General features: G+C 40.5%; 1 protein-coding gene across 11 annotated transcripts in view; it reads right to left on the bottom strand.

The window, feature by feature from the left end:
- The window catches only part of MKRN3 (makorin ring finger protein 3), a 65,767-nt gene extending 46,754 nt beyond the window's left edge, over positions 1 to 19,013 (bottom strand). For 4 of the 11 annotated variants that reach the window (XR_012414708.1, XR_012414707.1, XM_073995364.1 and 1 more), the window contains exon 1: positions 17,703 to 19,013. Coding sequence is in view for 9 of the 11 variants with exons in the window: in XM_073995364.1 (XP_073851465.1) it covers positions 17,703 to 18,904 (1,202 nt within the window). In the remaining 2 variants the exon portion in view is untranslated. Of the gene's footprint in view, positions 9,200 to 9,982; positions 10,572 to 13,022 lie in introns of those variants that run through there. The other 7 variants (XM_073995367.1, XM_045395180.3, XM_045395181.2 and 4 more) reach the window with 7 other exon arrangements.
- Between the last annotated feature and the right edge of the window lie 3,381 nt (positions 19,014 to 22,394).

The following is a 22,394-nucleotide window of genomic DNA, read 5'->3' on the forward strand; positions in this document are numbered from 1 at the left end:
TAAAGAGACTAAACCACTGGCCCTGGAAACAAGGAAGCAGAGCAAGGAGAGTGCTGTTGTATGAATTTGAGGAACTAGGCATAGTGCAGGCAGTAGAACAAGTAACCTGTTGTTTAGAGGAAGATAAGATGGATAGACAAAACCAGGTGGATCTAGCAGTCTTCTATTCCCAGCAACTCAGCACTTCTCTTGTGTCTGGCCCACCTACAATAAAGAAAATATGCTTTTCTCCAAGCAGCTTTTTGTAGGCAGATTCTTCCCAACACCCTCCAGATCAAAAGGGTAGCAGGAAAGAAGGAGGAAGTCAACTTAGGTATTCTGAAAATAGATAACCCAAGTTCAAATCCCGACTCCACAACTTTCTCAGTATGGACTTGACATTGAGTATTGAGAAGTTAAGAGTTTCTTGGCTGGGTGTGGTGGCTCATGCCTATAATCCCAGCACTTTGGGAGGCCAAGGTGGGTGGATCACCTGAGGTCAGGAGTTCGAGACCAGCCTGGCCAATGTGGCGAAACCCCATCTCTACTAAAAATACAAAAAATTAGCCAGGCATGATGGTGCATGCCTGTAATCCCAGCTACTCAAGAGGCTGAGCCAGGACAATCGCTTGAACCCAGGAGGCGGACATTGCAGTGAGCTGAGATCATGCCACTGCACTGCAGCCTGGGCAACATAGTGAGACTCTGTCTCAAAAAAAAGAAAAAGGAAAAACAGTTTCTTAACTAGCATATTGTTCTGGGTTATGAGAATTAGATTATCCTTATCAACTCATCTGCACATTGCCTACTACACAGTAAACTTATGTGATCTATTTTTATCAGAGAAGTCATCTGGAATTCAGAGCTTTTGGCCAGGTCATGTTGCCTTTTTTTGTCTGCTGTCATACCATGAGAAGTGACTTTTCTACATTTGATGAGTGTAGGAGTCTAAACATGACAATTAGGGTCACTGTATTCATTGTGTCATCCAAATATAACAGTATTTTAAAATAAGTGACTACTGTGTATGTTAAAAATGTCTACTAAGTTTGTAGGCTCATGGATTTCCCCTATTTGTTTTTTCTTTTTTTTTTTTCTTTTCTTTTTTTCCTTTTTTTTGGGGGCGGGGGGAAGGAGTTTTGTTCTTGTTGCCCAAGCTGGAATGCAATGGCACAATCTTGGCTCACTGCAATCTCTGCCTCCAGGGTTCAAGTGAGTCTCCTGCCTCAGCCTCCCAAGTAGCTGGAATTACAGGCATGTGCCACCACACCCAGCTAATTTTTGTATTTAGTAGAGACAGGGTTTCACCATGTTGGTCAGGCTGGTCTTGAACTCCTGACCTCAGATGATCCACCCACCTCGGCTTCCCAAAGTGCTGGGATTACAGGCGTGAGCTACCATGCCTGGCTGTTTTGTCATATTTTTCTTTGTATATTCTGAGGCTATGTAATTATGTGGATAAAAATTTAAAATTCCTTTACATTTCTGAGTCATGGATTTTTTTTCATTTTCTCTATTAATACCTGTGCCTTAAAATTCACTTTGTCAAATATAAGTAAACTTAGAAAATCTTTCTTTTGGATTTTGTTTAATTTTCAATATTGCTTTTTTATTTCTATTTATCTTGCTTGCTCTAGGTTAATTTTCACTTCTTACAAATTTATTTTTATTCTTTTTCACAGATTTTTAGTCACTATTTCAATAATTTTTCAGAAAAACATCTAGTTTAGAGAGGCTCAGGAGAATACAGAATATTGAGTATAAAGACCTTTGTATCTGATGCACAGATTTTATCACATGGCAATATCAGACAGTCCCAAGCCTGATCAGTAAACCTATGTCTGCATCTGTAGGAGCACTGAGAGCCAGCTCTGGCGTCATAGTGATTTAGCAGCAGCAAATCATTGCTGTGTCCTCACAATATTTACCTTAAACCACTTAATTTTTCTCACTGCAGTCTAACCAAACACATTTTCCCTCTTCACAAAAACTCACACTCACAAAGGAACTGTTTTAACAACTGACATTCAGTTTTAAGCTCTGCTTTATTTTACATGCACACACACATATATCTATTATATATATACACACATTCTCCTGTATTTATATATAGGTAGATATATACACACACGTACATATTGAAGTATGTATTTCCTACACATTGGGTGTGTACATATTTAGATATATATAGATACAGATATCATTTCACCTACGTATGATTTTTCAGGAGACTTATGCACACACAAGCATAGACACCATATCTGATATATCTGATTATCACTGCTTCCCCCCCCCCCCCGAGATGGGGTCTTGCTCTGTCACCCAGGCTGGAGTGTGGTGGCTCAATCTTGGCTCACTTCAACCTCTGCCTCCAGGGCTCAAGCAATGCTCCTGCCTCAGTCTTCCAAGTAGCTGAGATTCCACACGCCTACCAACACACCCAGCTAATTTTTGTATTTTTAGTAGAAATGGGGTTTCACCATGTTGGCCAGGCTGGTCTCGAACTCCTGACCTCAGGTGATCTGCCCTCCTCAACCTCCCAAAGTGCTGGGATTACAGGTGTGAGCCACCACACCAGGCCTATCACTGGTTTTATATACAAATGATATAATATTATAAACTTTAGCACATGTATATTTCCTACTTACAATATTTCCAAGTCAGCCCAAGCAAATTTCCTCTTTTTATGTTTACGTTTAAAATCTTGTTTTATAATATTCCATTGTATGTCTATGCCATTTTTTAACCAGTTGCCTATTGTTGGATTTGTCTTTTCTAATTTTTTCTTTTTTTTTTTTTTTTGACAGTCTGGCTCTGTCACACTGGCTAGAGTGCAGTGGCACCATTTCCGCTCTTATATATATGTATATATACGTATGTATTATATATGTCTATATATAATATATATGTGTGTGTGTGTGTGTGTATATATATATATATTTTTTGAGACGGAGTCTCGCTCTGTCGCCCAGGCTGGAGTGCAGTGGCACGATCTCAGCTCACTGCAAGCTCCGCCTCCCGAGTTCACACCATTCTCCCGCCTCAGCCTCCCGAGTAGCTGGGACTACAGGCGCCGCCACCTCGCCCGGCTAATTTTTTGTAGTTTTAGTAGAGACGGGGTTTCACCGTGGTCTCGATCTCCTGTCCTCGTGATCTGCCCGCCTCTGCCTCCCGAAGTGCTGGGATTACAGGTGTGAGCCACTGCACCCAGCCTCCTCCACTCATATATTTTTACATGTATTAAAAATATAAATACAGATCCAAGATAAACCTAAAACAATGTACATCAAAAAGTTTAAAAACAAAATTATGAGTATAGGTCTCTGTCTCCAGTGTCTTTTTTTCTTTTTTTTTTTTTTGAGACAAAGTCCGTCCCTGTCATCCAGGTTGGAATGCAATGGCACGATCTCGGCTCACTGCAACCTAAGCCTTCCAGGTTAAGGTAATTTTTTTTTTTTTTTTTTTTTTTTTTTGAGACAGTCTTGCTCTGTTGCCCAGGCTGGCGTGCAGTGGCCGGATCTCAGCTCACTGCAAGCTCCGCCTCCCGGGTTTACCCATTCTCCTGCCTCAGCCTCCCGAGTAGCCGGGACTACAGGCGCCCACCACCTCGCCCGGCTAGTTTTTTGTATTTTTTAGTAGAGACGGGGTTTCACCGTGTTAGCCAGGATGGTCTCGATCTCCTGACCTCGTGATCCGCCCGTCTCGGCCTCCCAAAGTGCTGGGATTACAGGCTTGAGCCACCGCGCCCGGCCCAGGTTAAGGTAATTTTTGTGCCTCAGCCTCCCCAGTTGGGAACACAGGGATGTGCCACCACCCCTGGTTAATTTTTGTATTGTATTTTCACAATACAAAATACCAACATGTTTTGGCCATGTTGGCCAGCCTAGTCTGGAACTCCTGACCTCAAGTGAGACCCTTGTCTCGGCCTCCCAACGTGTTGCAATTACAGATGTGAGCCACTGCACCCCTTATAATGAAGGCTGAGATTAACATCCTTGTACTTGAAAGATTTTGTATGTATAGAATAAACCTGCAGTCACATTTAAAAAAAATAGAATGGCTTGGTCAAGGTGTATGCATATGTGAACTCATGATTTGGTTATCATCGAATGTTCCTCTATGGAAATTGTACCAATTATACTCCTGCAAGCAATGTATGCCTATTCCCCCAACAGAGTATTTTTAAACATCTGGGTTTTTGACAAATTGGGAGGAAATGGAAATTTCATCAGTTTTAATAATTATTATTATTAGTGATGCTTGACAACTTTTCCCCATCTTCAAACTATATGCATTTTGCTTTCTGTGCAAGATTTCTACTTTGTTGATTTAAGTTACTAGTATTTTATTAGAAGCCTTTATATATTATGGAAATAAATTCTTATAGTTTGATACTTTTTTAGGGGTGGGGAAGCTGCTCATACCGAATTCATTAGCTCATTTTAAACTGGTTACATCTGTAAGGCAGAGCAGTTGACGAGAGGTCCCGCTCTGCAGTCAGATGGGCAAGTCTATTAACTGTGTGCCACAGACATGTCTATGAGCCTCCCTCAGCTTCAGTGCTCTCAGCTACTACAAGGGGTTAATAGTGCCTACCTCTTGGGATGGTTGGAAGGATTGGGATAAACCATCTTAGAACAGAGCCTGGCACACAGGAGACCCTATGCAGTTATTGCTACAATTATGGTCAAACTTTTAAGAGTTTTATAGTATATGTCATTGTAAGACATTCTTGACTCCAAGACTTTAAAATATAAAGGAAATCCTTTTCTGGTTTTGTATTTGTTTAAGTGGAATTTATACTGCTGTTAAAGTATGCTATTTGGAGCCCATATATTAGTTTTCTAAATGACTCCTGAATTCACCCAACAACTTTTATTGAATAATCCTTTTATCTTTATCATAAACCCAATACATGTGTCTATTTATGAACCTTTTTAGTATATATTTTTTATCAATTCAAGTCCCACTACCTGCTCTTCATATTGCTGGCAATATGACACTGTTTGAAGACCTGGTAAAGTTCATTGACCGGATGGTTTTCAATTCTAAAATGTTCTGGTCCTACTGGCTTTTCCCCCACAACGTTATCAACTTTCATAATAGTTTTTTGTTTAAAGAACTAGTTTGTACTTGTGTTGTTATGATACACACACACACACACACACACACACACACACACACACACGTTTTCATTTACAGTTATTGGCTCATAACTCCCATAGCCCTTATTACAGTCTTTTAAAAAAAAATAATACTGGGTGTTAGGCTTCAGGAGCAGGACTTAGGAAACAGGATCTCTCTACCTTCTCCTGACCTCCTTTCAGCCACCTCAAGGCAGGAGGACTCTAATCTCACCCAGCCTTTGGATCAGAAGATCCTCATTCCATAAAGGGCAATACCCCCCATACCCTGGGGGAAGGAATGCTGATGTTATGAAGCTGCCACAAAAACCCCAGAGCACTGGGCTCAAAAGGCTTCTGGATAGCTGAACACCTGGATGTTCCTGGAGGGTGGCACTCCAGGAGGGCCCGGGAGCTCCGCCCCATTCTCCCATAGCCTCCTCAAATGCATCTCTTCATCTGCATCCTTTGTAATAAATCAGTAAACATGTTTCACTGAGTTCTGTGAGCTGCTCCAGCAAATTAATCAAATCCAAAGAGTGGGTTGTGGGAACGCCAACTTGAAGCCCACTGGTCAGAAGTTCCAGAGGCCTGGACTTGTGACCGGTGTCTAGGGAGTGGGAGGAGTCTTGGGGCCGGCTGGCCCCCCTCCCCGTGGGATCTGACACTATCTTCAGGTAGACAGCCGTGGAATTAAACTGGAGGATTCCCAGCTGGTGTCTGCTGCTTGGTGTGTGTGAAATGCCCCCACGTTTAGTTACCGAGGTTTTCTGCGTTCGTGATTGTTGTGGTTGAGAATAGAGGAAGGACACAGTTATAATAAGACTTTTCCCTAAGCAGTACTTTATTAGAAATTTGGTAAATTCATTAAAAAATTGGCACATTGGTAATGTTAAAGTTCCCTATCAAATTATATAGTATATTATTTTCATTTGCTTAAGTATTTATGGTTTCCTGAAGACACTTAACACACTGTTAAATTTATTCCATTTTTATTTATTCCTAAATTTAAAGTACATTGTTCCTGTGTAGTTTATTGTTGTGATAACAAAAATAGGTGTTTTATTACATTTTCTATAATATGAAACTTATCCACATTATTCTCCTAGAATTTTACTGATTTTTATTTTTTGAAGTTTTACAGAAATTTTCAGATTTTCAACATACAACATCTCAGATGAATTTAAATCCTTCTTTGAAGGATGTATCATTTATATGTCTCATTATTTGGCCTTGTATACAATTGCATTGATTGATACATCAAAATAATGACTAACAGTGAAGAAAGGAGAGAAAAATCTAATTGTTTTTGCTTGATCAAAAGAGATGATTATAGGATTATCTTTTTGACCGATTAAAGAAATACAATGCTGAAATATTTTTATTCTAATATTTTCTTTAAATTTTGCATCATTATTCATAAATTTGATCATTAGTTTGCATGTATTTGTGAATGGGTGTTTGTGTGTGTTCACTATCTTCATTATATTCTGATATAAAATTCTGTGTCATTCATAATTAAACATGTCAGTGACCCTTCCATTTTAAACTTCTGGATTGTGTTACATAGCACTTTAATGATTTGTTCTTTAAAGGTTTTATGAGAATCCCTATTTAAATTGTGATAATCATTTTAATTTTATGTTAACTAGGTTACATTGTCATGTTTTATAGCCAATGTTTGATAAATGATAAATGCCTAGAAAATTATCAATTTCAGTTTTGCAATTAATCTACATCTGGTTGAGTGATTTCTTATGTTTGTTTAATAGAATATCTGTTGTGAAATCCTCCTACTGAATGTAAGTGTGTATGTGATTTTGTTTTTATTTTTTCTCATTTTCCTCATCAGTTTAGTGATTTTATGAATTGTTTTCAAAGTCTCAGCCTTTATATTTAATATTTTAATTTTCCTATGTTAATTTTTGATTTCCTTTCATTAGTTATGTGTTTTTGTGTGTTCATTTCTCAAAAATTTAATTTGGTAATATACATATATAAATATATTTATGCCTTAAATAGCTGTATTATATACACTAAAGCAAATTGATCACAAATTTATTTATTTTTATTTTTTATTTGAGACAGAGTCTCACTCTGTCGCCCAGGCTGGAGTGCAGTGGCGCAATCTCGGCTCACTGCAAGCTCCACCTCTCGGGTTCACACCATTCTCCTGCCTCAGCCTCCTGAGTAACTGGGACTACAGGTGCCCACCACCACGCCCGGCTAATTTTTTGTTTTTGTACTTTTTAGTAGAGACGGGGTGTCACCGTGTTAGCCAGGATGGTCTTGATCTCCTGACCTCGGATCACAAATTTATTTTTATTGGGATAGATATGAAGTTGCTTATATGATTATTTCCTTTGATATATTAAGAAAAAATATTTTTTCATATTGTACCATCTTTGTTTTCCTGGAATATAATCCACTACTTCCTGATGTCTTTTTTTTTTTTGAGACAAGAGTCTCGCTCTGTCGCCCAGGCTGGAGTGCAGTGGCCGGATCTCGGCTCACTGCAAGCTCCGCCTCCTGGGTTCACGCCATTCTCCTGCCTCAGCCTCCCGAGTAGCTGGGACTACAGGCGCCCACCGGCTAGTTTTTTGTATTTTTTAGTAGAGACAGCGTTTCATCGGGTTAGCCAGGATGGTCTCGATCTCCTGACCTCGTGATCCGCCCGTCTCAACCTCCCAAAGTGCTGGGATTACAAACTTGAGCCACTGCGCCCGGCCAATGTCTTATTTTTCAACTGTGCTATTCTTTCACTAATATTTCATTTCCTATTTTTTGCATCAATATTCATAAATGAGACATATCTCTAGTTATTTTTGTATTACACTATGTTGGTACTATGGCTTGAATGTGTTCTCCCAAGAGCATGTGTTGGAAACTTAATCCCCAATATAACAGTGTTGGAAGGTAAGCCCTAATGGGAAATGCTGAGGAAATGAGAGCTCTACCCTCATGAATGGATTAATACCAATTATTAAAGGGCTGGAAGTTTTGAGTTCAAGCTCTTGCTCCCTCTCCCTCTCATGCTCATTGCCCTTTTGCCATGGGACAGTGCAACAAGAAGGCCTTCTCCAGACATTGGCCCCTCAATCTTAGATTTCCCAGCCTCCATAACAATGAGCCAATAAACTTCTGTTCATCGTAAACTACCCAGTCTCAGGCACAGAGGGGCCCCAATTTATGATGGTTCGACATATGATTACTCAACTTCACGACAGGTGTATCAGGACGTAACCCCAGTGTAATTCAGTGAGCATCTGGACTTAACAATGGTTTGACTTACGATTTTTTGTCTTTATAATGGGTTTATAGGGACATTAAATGCATTTTCAACTATGATATTTTCTATTTATGGCAGGTTTCTTGGGACACAGCCCCACCATAAGTCAAGGGGCATGTGTATTCTGTTATAGCAGCACAAAATGAACTAGAACTGGCAGTATTTTGATACCACGTTATATACCATTCGTAAGTAATGTAGGTACACCTTTATTTTGTTTTATGAAATAGTGCTTCTCAGTCTGTTTGTGTTGCTGTGAAGAAATGCCTGAGGATGAGTAATTTATTTAAAATAGAGGTTTCTTTGGCTCATGGTTCTGGAGACTGTACAAGAAGCATGGCCCCAACACCTGCTTCTGGTGAGAACTTGGGGCAACTTCCACCCATGCCAGAAAGGGAAGGGGAGTAGGCATCACATGGCAAGAGAGAAACCGAGATAGAAGAGGATGAAATGACAAGGTCTTTTCAACAACCAGTTCTCTAGAGAACTCAGAATAAGAACTCACTCATCCCTGCAAGAATGGCACCAAGCCATTCATGAGGGATCCACCCCAATATTCCCAACACCTCCCACCAGGCCCCACCTCCAACACTGGTTATCAAATTTCAATATGAGACTCGGTGAGGCCAAAGACACCATATCCAAACCACGGCATTCTGCCCCTGACCCCCTAAAACTCATGTTCTTCTCACATTGCCAGATAAAATCATCCTATCAACAAAGTCTTAACTTGGTCCAGCATCAACTCAAAAGTCCAAAGTCCAAAGTCTCATCTGAGACTCCAGGCAAGTTCTTTACAGCTGTGAACCTGTAAAATAAAAAACAAGATATTTACTTCCAAGATACAAATGTGACACAGGCATTGGTTAGACATTCCCATTCCAAAAGGGAGAAATCAGCCTAAAGAAAGAGGTAATACTCCCCATATTAAGTCTAGAACTCAGAAGGGCAGATACAAAAACTCAAAGCCCCGAAATATTCTCCTTTGACTCCATGTCCCACATCCTGGGCACAACGGTATGGGGTGTGGGCTCTCAAGGCCTTGGGCAGCCCTGTCCCCATGGCGTTGCTGTGTGAAGCCCATGTGGCTCTTATCATGTGTTGGAGTCCAGTGCTTGCGGCTTTTCCATGCTGAGAGTGCATGCGCTGGCGACTCTAGAATTCTGGGGTCTGGCGGATGGCAACCCTACTCCCACAGCTCCACTAGGCGGTGCGTGGTGGAGACACTTCGTGGGGGCGCCAACCCACAAAGAGCCTCAGTCAGTCTCATACTGTGTGCCTGCAGTCTTAGCACCGCATGGAAGCCCCAAACATTACAGCTTGCACCCTCTGAAGCAGTGGTCTAAGCAGTAGCTTGAGCCCTTTGAGCTTTAGCTGTGGTCCGAGCAGCCAGGATGTGGGAAGCAGCTTCCCAAGACTGCACAGGGCAGCAGCACCCTGGGCCTGGCCCAGAAGCCATCTGTCCTTCTAGGCCTGTGGACCTGTAATGGGAGGAGTAAACTCAAAGATTCTGAAATGCCTTTGGACTTTTTTCACACTGTTCTATTACCAAGTGGCTCTCTTTTTTTTTTTTTTTTTTTATCTGTGCTAATCTTTCTAGCAAGTGGTTGTTCAGCTGTCCTCCTCAGATTTCCTCTCCTGAAGAATGCTCTTTCCTTTTCTTTCTCATGGCCAGGCTTGAGTTTTCCAAATTTTAATGCTCTGTATCCCTTTTAACCATAAGTTCCAACTTTAAGTCCTTCCTTTGCTCCCATATCTGTCGACTGTTGGATGCAGCCATACCACTTGTTGAATGCTCTGCTGCTTAGAAATTTCTTCTGCCAGATACTTTAGGCCATCACTCTTAAGTTCAGGTTTCCACAAAGTGCTAGAGTGTATACACAATGCAGCCAAAGTATTTGCTAGGGTATAACTTTGCTTCAGTTCCCAGTAAGTTCCTCGTTTCCATCGGAGACCTCCTCAGCATGTCCTTTACTGTCGGTATTTCTATCAGCATTTTTGGTCACAACCAGTCTCTAGGAAGTTCCAGGAGTTCCCTTCCTATCTTCTTCTGAGCCCTCTAGACTCTTCCAGCCTATGCTCATTACCCAGTTCCAAAGCTGCTTCCAAACTTTTAGGTATTTTTATAGCAATGTTCCACTCCTCAGCACCAATTTTCTGGTCTTAGTCCATTTTTGTTTCTATAAAGGAATATATGAAACTGAATAATATAGTTTTCAAAAGCAGCTTATTTGGCTTATGGTTCTGGAGTCTGTAAAAGAATAATGCCTCCAGCCGGGTGTGGTGGCTCATGCCTGTAATCTCAGCACTTTTGGAGGCCCAGTTGGGTGGATCACCTGAGGTCAGGAGTTCGAGACCAGCCTGACCAACATGGTGAAACCCTGTCTCTACTAAAAATACAAAAATTATCTGGGCGTGGTGGTGGGCGCCTGTAATCCCAGCTACTTGGAAGGCTGAGGCAGGAGACTCGCATGAACCCGAGGCAGAGGTTCCCGTGAGCCAAGAGTGCGGCTTTGTACTCTAGCCTGGGAAACAAGAGCAAAAATCCATCTCTCTCTCTCTCTCTCACACACACACACACACACACACACAAAAGCATGGCACCACAAACAAGAGCAAAAATCCATCACACACACACACACACAAGCATGGCACCAATATCTGCTTCTGGTGAGGGCCCTCAGGAAGCTTCCACTCATGATGAAAGAGGAATAGGAGAAGACATCACATCATGAAAGAGGAGGCAAAGGAGTTGCCAGGCTGTTTTCCTATTTTTTTAGAGACAGGGTCTCACTCTGCAGCCCAGGCTGGAGTGCAGTGGTACAATCATAGCTCACTGCAGCTGCAACCTCCTGGGCTCAATCAATCCTCCCCTCCTCAACATCCTGATTAACTGGCACTACAAGCATACACCACCATGTCTGGTTCATTGTTTCTATTTTTTTGTAGAGATTGGGTCTCACTATGTTGGTCCAGGCTGGTCCAAACTCCTGGTCTCAAGCAATCCTTATGCCTCTGTCTCCCAGAGTGTTAGGATTACAGGCATGAGCCACTGTGCCCAGCCTAGGCTCTTCTTAACAACCAGTTCTAACGGGAGTTCAGAGAATTCACTCACTTCTGAGAGAACAGCAGCAAAAGCCATTCATGAAGGATCTGCTCCCATTACTCACACACCTCCTGCCAGGCCCCACCTCCAACACTGTGGATCAAATTTCAACACGAGACTTGGTGGGCTCAACAAACCATATCCAAACCATAGCAGTTCTGTATACTGAATGTTTGTGTATCTCCAAAATTTCTACAGTGAAATCTAATCTCTAAGGTAATGGTATTAGGAGATGGGACCTTTGGAAGGTGTTGGAGTCATGCTGGTGGAGGCCTCATACATGGGATTAATGCCCTTAATAAAAGAGGCTCCAATTTACCAGCTCAAATGGTATACACAGCTTTGTGTCTAAGCCCCCACAACTGTGATTCCCTCATGGTTTATATTGTATTGTATTCTTGATTAACTTGCATAAAACATTCACTAGAACATGTTATCATATGGCATTGCTTCAAGCACTTCTCCACTGAAAAACAAACTACCCATAAAAAAGAAAACAAATATATTTATGTAATTATTTATAGTTTTTAATTTTAATACATTTTATTGTACATTAAAACAGCACAATTAAAGGGGTCCCAGTGGCGTTGGTAGTGCCTTCCACTATGTGAGGACACTTGACAGTGTCTTCTTACGAAGATGGTCACCTATGAACCAGGAACCGACCCTCACCAGGCACCAAGCTGCTGGTGCCATGCTCTTAAACCTCTCAGCCTCCAGAACTGTGAGAAATAAATTTATGTTGCTGGTAAGCCACCTAGTTTATGATATTTGCTCAAATGGACTAAGAAATGGTTTATACAGCATTGCAATATATTTTACTTAAATGTGTAAGTAAATTTCAGGGGATAATGTCTTCTGTTTCTTTTTGTGTGGAGTAGGGAGTAAGTGCAATTTAGACAACTTCATTTTTTTGTTGTTAGCAATAGTTTCGTTTAGATTTGTCTTTCTGGATTGATGTTTGGAAATTTATGTTTATGTTGAAACTGTTAAATTTTGTTTCATATTTTCAAGTACCTTTCCCTTGGGTATAACAAGGATTTATTTCCCATTTCTTTAGTGCCTTTTTAGCTCTAATTACCTCTGATTAACATTTCCTATGTTAATTGTACTTTATCCTTTATTTTTTAAGTCAGTGGTTTATCTGTTTACTAATTATTTTTACAAAAAAAAAAAATCGGCCTTTACATTTTCATTCTCTGTTCAACAGATTTTTAGTTTAATATTTATTAATTCCTCCTGCTTACCTTAGTTGTGTTTGTATGTATTTGTGTATATGTGTGCATGTGTTCATGCTGTGGTCTTTTTAAAATTTAGGTTTGAATACCTAGTTAATTAGGCTCTTTATGTTTTTAAGACAATATACATTAGTATTTAAAATTAGGAGTTATACTGAGTACAGATCTAGAAGTATCCTGTATATTATGGTATGTATAATTTGCCATTGTCATATTATATTCTAAATGATTTTGAATTCACTCCTACATCAAATTATTTATGAGAGACAATTAAAAGTGGTAGTAGCTTATTTTCTTTTACTTTTCTTTTTTTTTTGAAACAGAGTCTTGCTCTGTTGCCCAGGCTGGAGTGCAGTGGCGCCATCTCCGCTCACTGCAAGCTCCTCCTCCTGGGTTCACGGCATTCTCCTGCCTCAGCCTCCAGAGTAGCTGGGACTACAGGCGCCCGCCACCACGCCAAGCTAATTTTTTTTTTTTTTGTATTTTTAGTAGAGACAGGGTTTCACTGTGTTAGCCAGGACGGTCTTGATCTCCTGACCTCGTGATCCACCCGCCTCAGCCTCCCAGAGTGCTGGGATTACAAGTGTGAACCACTGTGCCCAGACAGTAGTAGCTTATTTTCTTATATTGACCTCAGAGAATGTTGCCTGTACTACTTTTAATATCTAGATCTAATTGACAGTTTCACTGTACTCTATTTCATAATTATTTTTGTTATTGTTCCCTTAATATTGGAAAATGTGATATATATTTTCATGGCAAAAACTGACATGAATTAATTTACTTCTATGCACTAGTACTGGGTTACTTCCCATACATCCCTGTTCCCAGCCCTACCCTAACTCTATCCCACACTGAAGTTGTAGTTTAGCATTAGCTGTGGCAACAGAAACCACGCCTCCACGACGTTTGGAAAACTGTAAAATGGAAGAGCATACGGACATAGACTACGGACTGAAAATGTTTCCCTGTCAGTGAAATTCAGTGAATTGATTTAGTGACATGTGAGCCATGAGACAAAGTGATTTCCGTATCTTCGAAGGGGAAGAATTACTAGGTAAATTTCTCTTAGCATATTTGCATGTGTGGATATCCATCAAATCGAGACACATGAAACCTAAGCAAACCTGACTTGTTTTAGGCTTTTTTAGTTGTAGCTGAAATGATACCATTTTTGTAGACCCCAGGGCTGAATCCGAGTCCTCCTGGGGCGAGGGCCTGCACACACACTGCGCCACGCACAGAGCAGACCTTTGTGTGGCAAGGGCTTCTTTGTTCCTGACTGCAGCAGGGGAGTGGTCAGATCGTGGGAAAGCCCTTGGTAACACTTCACCCAGACTTGCTGGCAGTAATACTTCTGTTATTTGACATTTTTCTGAATGAACTGATGACGGAACAAGGAATCCCATATAGTCTAAAAATGTCCCTTTGTTATTTTCCTCACTTAGAAATCTGCCAAAAATATGTATTTCTTTTGTTACACTTTAAGTAACTGATAATAGCACATATTTAGTTTCAACTGAGTATTTTTTGCTGAAAAAATACTTCATCTTTTTGAAATTATGAATGTGAGGGTAATATACCCCTTGCTTACCAAAATAATCATTAAATGATAATGTTACATTAATACAAGTTCCAAAGATTCTCAAAAAGAAAATCTTGGTGATTAATTTCTGTGCAATCACCTTTTCATGTCCAAAAATATGCACAAATCTCACATCTATATAGATCACTAAAAAAAAAAAAACACAAACCAACAAACTATGTTTTGAGCTTTTTGTCCAGACTGTATTTGATCCTCACAACAATCCTGCAAAAGTAGGTGGAACTGTACCCATTTCTCATATGAAGAAACTGAAGTACAAAAAATTTAAGTAACTTCCTTAGACTGTGAAACTGAATGGTTAGTAAGAAGCAGAGTCAGCATTCTAACTATCCTTTGTCTCCCAAGCCACTTTATTTTCTACTAACCATTGTCCTGCTATAAATCCTGAACTTAAAGATTATCTGGCTCAAGATACTATTTGAATAAAAACATGGTATTTCACAACGCAGGGAACTGTACATTTGGAGAAACTTTCCACAGCTTTCTGGGCTCAGCTTAAAAACACCTCTCTGAAAGCTTTGCCACTACTGGGACTCATTTTTTGAGACTTTGGTGTTGGCACAGTCTTTGAGAATACACCATCTGGTCTCATTCTTTGGTTGTTTAGTTCATCTAATCTCTCTTTCTCCTGCACAACTGCAGGGCAGGAACCTCAGATGTTTGGAATTTATTTGGAATCTGTCACTCACCTTGCATGCCAGTGATAGTCAGGCATCAAGGGTGTCCTAATTGGTGAATTCTTTCGCTAAGAGGAATCAAAAGGAAAGGAATATGGCAAAAGGTCCAGGCAAATAGGCTGAGGTACTTACTAGCACCAGGAGTCATGTAAGAAGGGAGAGGCAATGTAAAATTATAGGAGGCTGAGGCACACTCTGAAGCAGTGGACTAAAATCACTGAGCTGGCAGCCTATAGACAAAAGCCCCATGGCTCCTATATTCTGCGGGAGCTTATTCATGTCCATCTTTGCTCCACTTGGCTGAAGCATCCATACTTAAAGGCTGTACTTGCGTCTCCAGCAGCTACACTCAGCTAGTCCACCTGCTCCTAGTGAACATGGTAAGTGCAACTGCTCTGGACATACACTGTTTGAGTTCCAGTCTTTGTTCCACTAATTCACAGCTATGGGTCATAAACTCTATGGGCAAAACCTTTAAATTCTCTATTATTTACCTCATCAGGATAATGAGAAAAATTATAGCAAGTACCACATTAGGTAGTTCTGACAAATTCATCCTTTTGCATGCAAATTACATGGTATAAAAACTCTTAAATGTGCCATATTTGTTGGACAGTCAGGACAGTGTGAATAACCTGGGACTCAAGATTCACACTCCTAGCATATTTTTCAGCTACTTCAGCCAAGGTAAGTGCATTTGCAGTTGATGCAGATCATAAGTTATGCAGGTAAGTCATTAAAATGGCATAATTATCTTTCACATTCATTTTTTCTTTGCTTGTTTGGTCACTAAAAAGGTGTATTAAAATTGTCCACTAAGAGTCTGGAGTTAGGATTTTCTATTTTTATCAGTTGTGTATCTGATACAACGTTATTAAATGTATACAAAATTTGAACAGTTATATATTCCTGTGAATTACAATTTAATGTTTATGTATCATTCCTTTTTATCTCCAGCAAAGTGTTTATCCTTACCATAAACATTGTCTACAATCAAGACAGTCACAGCACCTGTTTGGTTTTTTTTCCCATCTTACTACTTTGAATGCTTCTGTATTTTTATGTTGTGTGTATTTTAAATAGGATGTTTCATTTTGATTGTAATGAAGTCTTATAGCCTTTGACTTTCAGTCTTTAAACTGCTTTCATTTAATCTAAGTTGTATGTAAATTTTCTATATTACTCTTACACTTAGTTTTTAGTGCTTTCTATATTTTATTATCTTTCCATTATTTTATTCTCACTGGTTTTAGTATTTTTGTTCTATTTTCCCTTTTATAATCTTGTTACTTTTATGTTGAAATCTTTTGTCTAAAGCCCCTTGTTGGGAAAGTCTAGAGACTTTGTATATCAAATACAAAGCACTGTGCCTCTGAGCCTAGGATTTGCTGTTACAAAGAATTATTGAGAAGGTGGCAAAACTGCGTAGGAACACAATTTCTGTTTTTATAGAGTGAGCTATTAATGCCATTGTAAGAATTACCAATATAGTGCTTTGTAAGTCCTCTAAGATCTGCATCTGTTACATTTGGCCAGACCCACTTGAACAGTCCTTTTCATTAGATGCTAATTACTGGCTTCTGTGCAAGGGACAGAATGATTATTCACACAACTCACATCCACACAACAGCCAATCCTGTTAGGCTTTGACCTTCAGCTTTCGGCTCTGTATTTACTTTATTACATAAACATAAATATTGTGATGTATATTCTTTTATATATATTTTCAAATACATAGCTCTTATACATATATATTATATATATATCATTCTTAAATATATATTTCCAAATATAAATTATTTCATGTCAAGCTAAACAGGATAAAAACATGTAAACATATACACTTGGTTTTGGTCAAGTAAAACACAAAATCACAAGTTCATCACAGTTTAACAAGTGCACTTGAAGGGGAAGGAGGGAAAGAACAAACTGTAAACAGATGAGCAGCTGCAAGACCCTGCGAGGGTCCATTTGTTAAGGCTATTATAGCACAAAGCTACTAGTTCAATTAAAACTTCTCCTTTCACTCTGCCACATTTACTCTTGAGGGTCTTCAAAATAAGTGTGGAAATTCAGTAAACACTACACTAGAACTGAGTTAATCCTGTTGAAAACAGAGATGACAAAAAAAGCCATAAGCTGACATTAATATTAATTTCACCAAAACAGTAACTTTAAGGACTTATTTTTTTAAACACAGATAATCACCATAATCCTAGGAGGAAAGATATGCAGAATAGACAAGAAAACAGAAGCACTGCCTCAACAGCCCCTGAAAGCAATAAGAGTGTCAACACAGGGAAAACAGGCAATAGCAGACGACAGAACCTCAGCAGACTAGACCACATGCCACAGCACAATGCTACAGATTCAAATTGAAATATTCTTCCAGCTCATAATGAAGCAAGTCCCACTGGTCCTCAGAGAAGGGTAACTCATCTCTCAGTAAAAGAAACCGCTTAAACAACAGACTGGCCAGTCGAAGCACGACAAGCTCCTTCTTACGGCTTTTATAGAGCATGTCGCCCTCTCCCATTCGCACAGGCTCCACAAGTTGATGCCAGTATGCGCCGAATGACCCACCACCTGGCCCAGGAGGCTCATCTCCCCAGCCCTCAGGGTATTCATGCTTGTAAAAGCATGTGTCTCCAAATGGGCAGTTACCCCTGCCTTCCGCAAAATACCTGCAGGCCTTGTTGCTCATTGCCTCCTTGTATTGCTGAATAAGTTTCTGCTTCTCTTCCTCCTCCTCCACCCAGAACTCACTGGGAACGACCAAGTCGGAGGTGACCCTGCACTGCGGGCAAGACTTGATGATCCTGTTATCAAACTGTCTGGCACTTCTCCACCTGCGGATACACCTAATACAGAAGGTATGGTTGCAATTGGAAAGAATGCCAAAGCGGCGGTCATTGGGGTTGGCTTTCTCATAGACAACCTCCATGCAGATGCCACACACCTTGTCCATACCACGCTGCACAGCAAACGAGAGTTCCATATCTTTCTCGTGTGCTTCAATGCAGGCCCTTATATGGTCTTCCCTCTGGGCAGCATCCATGGGGTGCAAGGCCTGCAGCCCACACATGTCGCATATGTCTCCATGGAGGAACATACAGCTCTCCCCACGAAAGCAAACTCCCCTGGAAGCATAATAGCAAAACCGCAACCCCCTGCCCACAGCCATCTGATTCCTCTCAGTCTCTGAGCTCTGTGGAGGAGCCTCGGGGGCAGATGCAACCCAGCGGCCCCGGTAGGGCTGCCCTGGAACAAACTCAATGGCATCCGCCCAGCTTTCTACACCTGCTCCTCCAGCAGCTCCACGGTCTGCATTGTCTCTCTCGGCTTCAAAGAAACCCCTTTCAGCAGCCGAGCCAATCACAGGCAAGGAAAGGGAGGATGCAGCCGGGGGGGCTTCCGCCACTTCCTGAGTCGGGGGCTCGATGTGCGCAGCCGTGCTAGGGCCTCCACCTGCAGAGGCCCCAGGCGGCGAAACGCTGCCCTCAGTGGCCATCTTCCGACCAGAAAGGTCGTGGGAATAGCGACAGTTCTCCCCCTCCTTGCACTGCCCATGTATATAATACCTGCAGATGATCTGCTTTGTCCAAATGCCGCTGCTTCGGCTTGGAAACGGATTGCGCCATGCTCCTCCTCCTGAGGCTGGTGCAGGCCTCAGGCCTCCTGTGCGGAGGTGGGCAGGGACTGGAGCTACAGGGAAGGGGGCCCAGCCCACAGGCGCATGTGGCAGGGCCGAATCTGGAGCAGCAGATTCCCTGGAGGGCTCACAGACGGGAAGGTCCGGCCCAGACACACCCTCCCCTGCTGCCTCAGCACCTGCCTGGGCCCCGGCTGCCTCCTGGGCTTCTGAGGGAGCTGCAGGCTCTTCCATGGCAGCTTCTTTACCCCGAAATGGTGCCAGAACGTCTCCGGTATTTTTTCTTTATGGGCTTGAGGCCCGGAGTCGCGGCCGCGCTCGGAGGCTTCTCTAGGGGAAGTGTGCATCTCTTTTTCTTCCCCCCCGGTTCTTGGCTGCCTGTGACTGTGTGTTCCTACCTACTTCCGGGCACAGGCAGCGCGGCGGACACTTCCTGTGGGGGCAACGTACGCGCCGCGCTTGGATTTTACCGCAATTTTCCAATCTGACATATTTTTTGTTCACACAGGCAGGGACCAACCCAGCCCCTTTTGTCTGCCTTCTGCCTCTGCTTCGCTGTGTTCCGGCAGCCCCTAATTCCCTCCTCACACCGTTTCCTCAGGAGAATGAGGTTTTACTTTAATCTCTTTTGGTTTCAGTCATGCACGTCTTCGTTGTATTTTCGTATCTGTCTGCTTTAAAAAAATTAGAATCCAATAGATTCTGAAACATTTCATACATGAATTAGATAAATCCTTTTTTGATTCACTCCATCTTATGTCTGCGTTTTTTTTTTTTTAATGCCCTGTCACTGCTGGAAGATTTTTTCGATTTGCTCTGTTGACAAAGCGTCGTTTCTTTTGGTCTTTGTTTTCTGGGATTTCTGAGGGCTTACGCAGGATACGCTTTTCACCAGCAAGGCATTAGCAGACAGCGCTTCTGATCCGAGGCTAAGTTAGCACCTTTCAGATGTCTTTCTTTATTGTGATTACTATGCTCGTTTTCCCACTGTGTAGAAGCCCCAGACTTCAATCATTCCTGATGCTGGCTGAATAAGGCACTGTCCCCTGCATGACCCAGGCTTTTATTTTCTCTACTGGTTTAATTCATGGCAGCCCTTTGTTTCTCTTGCTTTCTTTCAACCCCATCTGTGCTGTGTTGTGGCATACTATCCACAAAGGAATGGTCTTTAATTTCCATATATAAGCGTTTTGTCATTTTTGCAGATACGTGTAGTGGATTAATCATTTTTTTGTATTCCTACTTTGCTGAGAGTACGTATCATGACTGCATACTGAATTCTGTCATGTAGTTTTATATATTTTTTGAGATAATCTTGTTTTTCCCTTTATTCTCTTAATGTGATTATTTGCAGCTATGAGTTTCAAATATTTAACTGACCAATTTGTTTCTAATAAGAAGCCCTTCTGTGTCATGATATATCGTTTTATATATTATTGGATTTTTTTTTTTCTGTAAGTTTCTTTGAGGAAATTTTGTTGCCTAAATCTGTAAAGTGGAAACATATCTGAATATTTATAATCACCCAAGTCAACAAATTAAATTATAATTAGGTAGGTAAAAGCAAAGAAAGCAGAATGAAGCAAATAATAAGGCCAAGAAAAGCAATGAAGAAAAACAAATATTAAATAAGGGAAATAAATTAAGTAAAATCCTTTAAACAGCTTATTGAAGCCAGATAATTTCTGGTGAAACTTATCAAGGAAAAATGAAGAAGGCTGTAATAACCAACATCAGTAATTTCAAATATGTTATCACTACATTAATAACAGGCATTAAAAATCATTAGAGAATATCAGGAACAAAATTAGGACATTAAACTTGAAAATTTACATGAAATAGTCATATTGCTGGAAACATCTATTAGTAAAAATGACAGGAGCAGAAATAAATGTGAATATGGATCTGTTACATCTGTAATTTAGATAATTATCTAAAAGGTTTCTAAAACTTTCCCTCTGAAATAAATCTAAAGGCAAAAAAATCTGTATTTATTATTGCAAGTCCTAGCTAGTGTAATAGCAAAGAAATAAAAGATGTTATAACTGGAAATAAATTATTGATGGAATGCAACAGAAAATTAAGAATAATTTACAGATAAGCTATTAGCTTTAATAGGTGCATTTAGCAAAGACACTGGACAGGAGTGCAATATACGAAAATCATTTTTATTTATCAATAACATTTGAAGTAAACATTTAAAATTAATAACATTCATAACAACATTAAAAGTTAACTAACCTAGGAATTAAACTAATTCAGGCTGTACAATAAAATGAAAAGCATTTTAGCTTCAGAAGACCTAAATAAAAGGCTCAATGTTTTTAAAAGGTTGTCTTTTTCTAATTTGATAATTATTTGAAAATGGTGCTGATTATTCGTCGTGAATGTAGGAAATGTTGGATTTGTCTTTTTCTCCTTTTGATAGTTACCGAGTTTTATATTTTGCATGCAAGCTGTCCCAAAGTCTGCCTCACTTGAACTTTTTGAAATAAACTTTCTCTTTATCAGGATTTGACAGCCCCAGTGATTTTTACAAGAAAAAGACTTGCAGCACAGCTCTCAGGCTTCTACGCCAAGCTCTCTACAAATTCACAAACAAAAGAATCCTGAATATAAAACTATTATTTGCTTAATTGTGATATTTTCCTAGCACTGCATCTATTATTTGCTTAATTGTGATATTTTCCCAGCAGTGTATCTAAATCATAGTTGACCCTCTCTTGATACACCAGCATTGTCCAGAAGAACTTTCTGTGAACAATTTATATATATATATGTATGCATGCTGTACAGTATGAAAGCTACTAGCTCCATGGGGTTCTTGGGCACTTGAAATGAGGCTAGAGTGAGGAAATGAATGTCCATTTTTAAAATTATAAATTTAATTTAAATAGCCACATGGGGCTAGTAGTTACTGTATTGGAGTGAAGTTGTACATAGTATTTGGCCATCTCATCTAACACAAGGGAACTGAGAAGCAGAATGTTTCCTTACCTGCCCAAGGCTGTGCAGCTGGTGCCAGGCAGTGTGTGCTTGCAAATGCCCACCTGTGTAACTGCCATTCGTGTTCATGTCTTATAGTCTGATAGTGACTTTATCTTTTAGTTTTATCATAACAATATTTCATATAAACTGTTATAAACCAATATGTATCCCATGATTTTAAATACCATAAAAAATGAATAATAATTGAATAACTGGAAATAATTGGGCAGTGCATCTTGAGAAAAATAAACTAGTTCCCATCCTATCCAAATGTCTTCAGAGATAATTTTCTCTGACTGCCTTTGTCCATATTCCTGCCCTGATATACATATTTTTTTTTGAGCATCAATATTGTTTTTACAATTCTCAGAAAGTACACATCTGGTCATTTGTCTGGTTATTTGGCTCAGCTGTGCCTTCTTTACTAACAAAGCACTGACAGCCTCAGAGGCTGGGACCTGGATTTCTTGTGCATACAACAGTCTGCAGGGTAGCATGGGATCCCCTGGCCGGTCAGCATTTGGGGGTCTGAGTGGAATGAGTGGAAGGCTGGGCGATAGCAGAGCTGAAGTGAAGTCCAGGCAGCCTAAGAATATCCCAAGAGGAGGGAGACAAGTTCAGAAGTGGACTGCAGGATGGAGAGAAAGAAACTGCAAAATCCTGCAGTCTTTTATTCCAAACAGCTCAGGCATGCGCTGCCCAGCCCCGTATGGTTAACATGCCCGTATTTAAAGAA

The sequence above is a fragment of the Macaca fascicularis genome, chromosome 7 (genome assembly GCF_037993035.2).
Source record: "Macaca fascicularis isolate 582-1 chromosome 7, T2T-MFA8v1.1".
Classification (NCBI taxonomy): Eukaryota; Metazoa; Chordata; class Mammalia; order Primates; family Cercopithecidae; genus Macaca; species Macaca fascicularis.